General features: G+C 41.3%; 1 protein-coding gene across 1 annotated transcript in view; it reads left to right on the forward strand.

The window, feature by feature from the left end:
• Window positions 1–7,315, forward strand: part of itgav (integrin, alpha V) — a 22,529-nt gene that overhangs the window by 2,907 nt on the left and 12,307 nt on the right. Inside the window, exons 6-26 of the mRNA XM_008328970.2 lie at window positions 283–331; window positions 974–1,096; window positions 1,182–1,226; window positions 1,383–1,426; window positions 1,504–1,560; window positions 1,716–1,768; window positions 1,969–2,044; window positions 2,562–2,691; window positions 2,824–2,921; window positions 2,994–3,087; window positions 3,627–3,672; window positions 3,802–3,909; window positions 4,152–4,207; window positions 4,279–4,433; window positions 4,697–4,834; window positions 5,279–5,346; window positions 5,446–5,590; window positions 5,877–5,969; window positions 6,088–6,167; window positions 6,571–6,651; window positions 6,957–7,062. Coding sequence (XP_008327192.1) covers window positions 283–331; window positions 974–1,096; window positions 1,182–1,226; window positions 1,383–1,426; window positions 1,504–1,560; window positions 1,716–1,768; window positions 1,969–2,044; window positions 2,562–2,691; window positions 2,824–2,921; window positions 2,994–3,087; window positions 3,627–3,672; window positions 3,802–3,909; window positions 4,152–4,207; window positions 4,279–4,433; window positions 4,697–4,834; window positions 5,279–5,346; window positions 5,446–5,590; window positions 5,877–5,969; window positions 6,088–6,167; window positions 6,571–6,651; window positions 6,957–7,062 — 1,845 coding nt within the window. The remainder of the gene's footprint in view (window positions 1–282; window positions 332–973; window positions 1,097–1,181; window positions 1,227–1,382; window positions 1,427–1,503; window positions 1,561–1,715; window positions 1,769–1,968; window positions 2,045–2,561; window positions 2,692–2,823; window positions 2,922–2,993; window positions 3,088–3,626; window positions 3,673–3,801; window positions 3,910–4,151; window positions 4,208–4,278; window positions 4,434–4,696; window positions 4,835–5,278; window positions 5,347–5,445; window positions 5,591–5,876; window positions 5,970–6,087; window positions 6,168–6,570; window positions 6,652–6,956; window positions 7,063–7,315) is intronic.

Genomic DNA, 7,315 nt, shown 5'->3' on the forward strand with positions numbered 1-7,315 from the left:
TTGTTTTTGTCTCTAAAAAGTAACTGCAAAGTAAATTGTTTGTGTAAATGTGTAAAAACTTTACCCTATTCATTGATTAATAAATGGATTAATACAGTTCTATATATCTATGAACCCGTCTGTGTACCTGACCTTGAGGAGGTGACAAATAAACTTTGATTCTTCTTCATTCTTGAAACGGTGCCTCCTGTAGACACTGTCAGAAAGTGCGGTGTAGAATTGTAACAGTGCAGTGAAGCCAGAAGTCTAGTGCTAACAGAATTCTTTGACATTGTTTTTTAGAAAAACAAACGAGTCGTGGTGGGAGGACCTGGAAGCTTCTACTGGCAGGGTGAGAAACCCCAGTCAAATACTGAACGTGTGTGTTTGTGTTAATCTATGTTGTCTGGCTTCACTGGGTGTGACGAAATGACTGAACTGTGGATTGTAATTATTGTTTCTTGCTATGACACAACTGACTGGACACACACACATGCAGACAAACACACACACACATACACACACAGGCAGTGGGGGAAAAACACAGGCTACATTTTTAACCACAGGAGCCACTTCCTGTTTGTTGTCCATTTTATCATAGCGTCTTCTTTGTTACCACAGACTGCCCACTCACTGAGTCTTGTTGAGTCTTGCTGGATCTGGTCTTGTGGTCTGAAGCACAAATACTACTGCAAACGTAGTCTGTAAAAGCCAGGACCAGACAATGTGTATTTAGTACAATTACCCAAGAACTAGGAGCAGAATCAGGGGCTGTAGGTGAAGGAGGATGAAGAAGTTTCTTGCAAGCTCTGAGACGGTATCTGTTCCAGTGGGAAGGCTGTCATGGAGGACAGGAAGTATTGTGGGCCTGTCCTGTGACACATAGCCGCTGTCAGAAACATGATGGAGTCACTGGGAGGTCCAAAGTCCTAGGTCCGACCTAAAGTTCCTCAGGCTGATCTTTTTCTTTGTGTCCCCACCCCTCTGTCCACAGGTCAGCTGATCTCCGATGACATCTCGGAGATTTTCGCTCGTTTTAAAAGAGACTTTGTGACTCCGTACGGAAACTCTCTGTTCACCAAGTCTGCAGGAGCTCTGTACGACGACAGTTACCTGGGTAACATCTCGCACTCTGACCTAGGGTTGACCCTTTTTTGCCCTGTTTCTCCTTCTCCTAGCTAATGTTGCTTGTCTTCCATCAGGATATTCTGTGACTGTGGGAGACTTTAATAATGATGGGACAGAAGGTGAGCAGTAACAGACTGGAACTGTTGCAGAAGCAGTTACAGCAGTGGCATACACTTCAGGAAAATATAATAAATAAATGCTCTTAAATTATCATTTCATTGTGCCCCCTGCTGTCAGAAAGGTAATCTGTCGTCTTTTGTTATTCTCTTGTCCAGATTACGTCACTGGAGTTCCTCGAGGAGATAAAGCTCTGGGTTACGTACGTGTCTAAACCTGTCAATCCCACAGTTCCTGTGAATTGGTCACAAGATGCTCAACTGTATCTCCTCGTTTTAGGTGAACATCTTCAACGGCCTCAACATGGAGTCAATGGTTAATTTCACAGGAACTCAGGTGATGTTTTTTTTTAACAGTAATGACATCAGAAACAACAAAAATACGATTTTAACAACATGATAAAACAATAGCAACATTACTAAAAGTTAATGTAGTTGATATTATTCTAATAAACATACTAGTGACATAAACATCTCTGTATGGGTTTGTAGATGGCGGCGTACTTTGGACACTCAGTGGCTGCTGTGGACGTCAATGACGACGGGTGAGTCTGAGTCTTACTTTAGCAGAGTTTTCCCAAAGATCTCTGTTTCAGGGAAGTGAGTCACTGTAAGAATCCCCTGAAGCCACAGTTTCACAGTACCACAAGTCTGTGTTAGACTCTGCAATTAGGCAGCAACATGCAATGCCCCCTGCTGGTCTTAGCTACACAGAAACATTTGAGGATTTTTCTTTTGTTCTTAGTTTGATGGATCTCCTGGTAGGAGCTCCACTTTTCATGGACCGAGGTTCAGATGGGAAACTGAAGGAGGTGGGACAGGTGAGTGAGCGACTGTAAACACACACACACACACACACACACAGATGTGAAAGGAGCCACGCTGCTGTTTTTCTTCACTATAAACTCAGTGTGAAGCGGCAGACTGTGAGTGTAACAGCTCCAGGGTATCGACCATAAAACCACTGCACATTTTTTTTCTCCTTTTTTTTTATTCTGTCTGTGTTTATTTGTTTTAAACAAATTTAAATATTACTATAAAATAATTTGTTAATAGAACAGAAGAGCCGACAGTAATGGTTCAGCTCAGTCAGAGACTTGAAGACTGAAGCAGTATGTACTGACCAGCAGAGGGCGTCTTCCTGATGAGCGAGTGGTCAGGTCCAGGATCAGGGTCAGAGTCATAGTAACTGGAAGCAGCAGATTCCCCACTGCTGCAAAGTACTAACGTGCTCCAACTAGTGGCCATGTTTGAAAGTACAAGGCCAGGTCTTCTACAGAATTACTGAGATTACAGAGTTACTGTGTTTTTGTTTGTTTTTGTTTTTTTTTGCTTCAGGTCAGTGTGTTCCTGGGTTCTGGTGGATTCTCCTTCCATCCTCCTCAGACTTTAACTGGATCAGAAGTTTATGCCAGATATGGATCAGCCATCAGTTCACTGGGAGATCTGAATATGGATGGATACAACGGTCAGAAAAAGAGACAAATATCTATAAAATCTAATAATAATAAGAGATAAAATTGACTTTGAATTTGTTTAAAGGTATTTTGTCATATTTTTTAACATTTAAAGAAAAAATCCATCTCATGTCACTTTTCAGATGTGGCCATCTCTGCCCCCTATGGAGGCTCTGCTCATAACGGTCTGGTTTATATCCACAACGGTGGACCCAAGGGTCCTGACCCCAACCCCTCACAGGTACACATATTAGAAACAGAAGTGCACTGACAATTTACTGCCGCAGTGATGTCACTATTCCCATGTCATCAGATGTTGCAGGGGAAATGGGCGTCCAGTACAATGCCACCTAGTTTTGGATATTCAATGAATGGAAACATCGACATTGACCAGAACGGCTATCCAGGTACAATACACACTCTTACACACACACACACACACACACACACACTGTTACACACACAAGCCAAAACAAAAAACACAAAACTTATATAAGTATTTATCACTTTTGATAAAAACGTTGTGTTTTTTAAAATAGAAATACATTTAAAATATAGAAGAATATAATGTAGTTTTTACTTTTTGGGTATGGGTTGATATCGGACTCGGAAATTAAGTGTTTGGACAATATCGGCAAAAACCTAATATCGTACATCCCTAGTAAGAATGCAAATATCGAAAAAGAAAAAGTCAACGTTGGCAGAATAGTACTTTTTTATTTTACAAATGGTACTGAAAACTTATTGACCAATAAATCGACCAGTCGACTGGGAGATTTAATTATATAATATATAATTATATCTATATATATATAATAGGTTTTTAATCTCCCATATATATGTGTATGTATGTATATATGTGTATGTGTATATATGTGTGTATATGTGTATATATGTATATTTCAATGTCATTAAAGTGTGCGTTTGTGTGTGTGTGAGTTTACAGATTTAATAGTTGGGGTCTTTGGAGCAGACAAAGCGGTTTTATTCAGGTGAACAGTTTTTTTTAAGGTTATGCCAAATAATATATATATATATATATATATATACACATATTGGCATATTACAGAGTTCTGCTTTTATTCAGACCTGAACTCTGAAGTATCTGTGTCTGATTTCAGAGCTCGTCCTGTCATCCGTGTCAACGCGACATTGGACGTCTCACCACAGATGATCAATCCAGAGGAAAAAAAGTGCCCACTTCCAGGAAGCAGCACAGCAGTTTCCTGGTCAGTGACACACTCACCCTCTCTAACACACGCACACACACACACACACATTGTCTTAGAGCAGCCTAATGGTCACAGTAGAACTGTGACCTTTTATCAGATTAAAAGAGTACATAAGAATTATTTATAAGAGTTCATTCGAACAGAGCTTGATTTGATCCAAATGAATTGTTTTTTTTTAAGGTTTGGTGTGAGGAACAAAAGTCAGTCCTGTTGATCCTGAGTTGTGTTTTATTTTTCAGTTTTAAGGTGAAATACTGCCTGAAAGCCAGCGGTAGTGGAGCTCCAGCTAAGCTCAGTGAGTAGCTGTTCAACTGCTCTGGGTTTGTTCTGTTCTTACGTCTCCTAACGTCTCTGTTTTTTTCTCAGATTTCCGAGTGGAACTGACTCTGGATCGACTGAAGCAGAAGGAAACGACAAAGCGCGTTCTTTTCCTTCACAGTCGAAGCTTCAGCTACGCCAAAAACATGACAGTGAACAACGGACAAGGACCGGCCTGCGAGGAACAGGACGTCTTCCTCAGAGTAAGTGCAGTTCCACCTGCTGGCAACAACGGGTTTTACAGGTCAGTCACTTTTAGTTTCAGGTCCGCCAGGGGAAACTGTAAAATGATTTTACTCAGCTAATCAAACCAAGTTTAAAGCCCAAACAGAGAGTGAAATATGTTCCTGAATATTAAACCTCGCTACAGAAAGACTGAGATCACGAATTAACAAACAAATAAGAACTGTGTGTGTGTGTGTCCTCTCTCTCGCTCTCTCTCTCTCCCTCTCCCTCTCCCCACCAGGATGACCGCGACTTCAGAGATAAAATCACTCCAATATCAGTGATGATGTTGTTCACTTTAGATCAACAACAGGCTGCAGATAAAACTGGTTTGAAACCCATCTTGGACCCATCTGCTCCCAACAACGTCACCAAACAGGTAACGGAACGTGTGTGTGTGTGTGAGATCAGACTTGAATGGACTGAAGTCAAAAAAAGAAAACAGAAAAACGGATGTTTCCAGAAGATTTTATTGTGTTTAGCCGTTCGTAACCGTTCTTCCTAGAAACACCGTAAGAGCTAAGATGGATAATATACATTTTACAAACAATTACAGCAGATCGAATTAACCAAATATGTCACAATGTGTACAAAAATAAAATAAGGAAAAACTAAAACAATACGTCGTTAGTGCTCCGACTGGGCGCTTAGCTGTGGCTAAATAGCGCTGTAACTTTGTGATCAGGTGACTATAAAAAAAGTTTTTGGGAAGCACTTCAAAATAAGAGTCTTGTCAAAAGGAAAACAGGAACTCATCAAAATAAAAGCCCCAAGAAATTAATTTTCTGCTTAAGGGTCATTTACACTCTTCCTGGTTCCTTAGGCTCATATCCTTCTGGACTGTGGTGAGGATAACGTTTGTAAACCTGATCTCAGGTTGTCAGTGAAGAGGTAAGAGAGAGAGAGAAGAGAGAGAGGCTGTGATACAGTATGAGCGGTGATGTCATTGTCATCTGTCATCTGTCACATTATCACCCGCTGTGTTTCCAGTGATCGCGATCAGATCTTCATTGGCGACGACAACGCACTGACGCTGGAGGTGTCTGCTGAGAATCAGGGAGAGGGCGCCTATGAGGCTGAGCTCCACGTGTTTCCTCCCCCGCAGGCTGACTTCACCGGAGTGGTCCGCAGTAAGGTGAGTCTGGGGTTTTGGGGGGCATCAAGAGAAGACAAGCATCAGCCTCAATAATATTAATTGTCTGAGCAGAGAAATCCTTACGATATCTGCTTGACAATGTCCCCTTCAAGCCTTCCACCATCTCCGTTCCTCTGAAATGGAAACATAAATATTTTAAAAATATCCACCACAGACTAATATTCATCTGCAGCCCAGCCCCCTGCTGGGTCACCATGGGATATCTACAGACGCTTTGCCCACTCCTCAGTCTTTGTGTTAACATTTTTTTCTTGTGTCCTCTCAGACTCTGTCTCGTCTCTCCTGCGCCTACAAGAAGGAGAACCAGACGAAGATGGTGGTTTGTGACTTGGGGAACCCAATGAAGGGTGGAACCAAAGTAAGTTGACCTCTGTCTACAATCCTCCCCACCCCCCAAAAAAAGAACCACATCTTCTCTCTGTTGTGATTGGTTCTGTGCTCACTACTGACTGGTTCTCTGACTTGTGACTGGTCAGCTGTTGGCAGAGCTGAGGTTCAGCGTTCACCAGCTGTCAGAGGAGGACACCTCAGTCAAGTTTGACCTCCAGATTACAAGGTTAGCATTCTGGTAGTGTTAGCATAATAGCTATTTATTACAGTCAACTCCCTAGATACGAATTTAACCCATTCCACAACAGCACTCGTGTCTTGGTAATTTTCCCCAATAAAAGAATAATTAAAAACAAATTAATTCATTCCAGCCCCCCAGAAATATACTATTAATTAATTATCATAAAATCCCCCCTTGTCTGTGCCACTTTTTCAAATTCAGACATTACTAGATATAACTACGTATTTCCTCGTATCAGGAGCAAAATCTTGCAATAGTTGCAGACACATCACTTGGAATGCGTGTATTTGGGGAATCTCGTATCGAGGGTGTCCACTGTTTTATTTTGTGGCCTGTCAGCTGCTCTGGACCACACTGATGTCTTGCTTTTTGTCGTTCTTTTCATCAGCTCAAACCAGTTTGACAACACCAGTCCTCGGGTTTCCAGTGTGACTAATTTAGCTGTGATGGCCAAGGTCTTCATCAGAGGGTAAAACAACAACAGAACAACATGAAAAACATTCAAAATATCAACAATAACCATATTAACCACAACAACAATCATCAACAAACCACAATGTCACGTCAACAAAAACCAACAACAAGATAATTAATAACAGCATTACAGAGAAAAACACCATAATTACATCAACATTAATGTCAATGTAAAAACATCAACACCCACATGATTGTAGATTTCTTTGATACAATTTATCACAGTTGTGTTTAAGAGGTTAAAGGTGAACAAGTATTTATTTTTTATCTTTTTTGTGTGTGTGTTTTGCCCTTCCCCAGGTCCTCATCTCCTAGTCAAGTTCTCCTCCCCATCACCAACTGGAAACCTAAACAACCTCCTACTACTGATGATGACATCGGACCTCCCATAGTGCACGTCTATGAGGTCAGAGCATTTACAGTACACATGCAAACACACAGGTACGCAGGGTTGCTGTTAGCCACATCGGTGCCTCAATCTGCCAGCAAACCTAACCCTGGCCCAGTACTTCTCAAATAGTGGGGTGGGCCGCCCTGGGGGGGGTATGTCCATTTCTGTTGTTAAAATTAAGAAAAAGTACACTTTTGTGGTACGTCAACTTTTGATGACAGTGAAATACTGTACCAATAAATTCCCGAACAAATCTCCGAAAAAAAAA

Source organism: Cynoglossus semilaevis, chromosome 16 (genome assembly GCF_000523025.1).
Source record: "Cynoglossus semilaevis isolate Cse_v1.0 chromosome 16, Cse_v1.0, whole genome shotgun sequence".
Lineage (NCBI taxonomy): Eukaryota > Metazoa > Chordata > Actinopteri > Pleuronectiformes > Cynoglossidae > Cynoglossus > Cynoglossus semilaevis.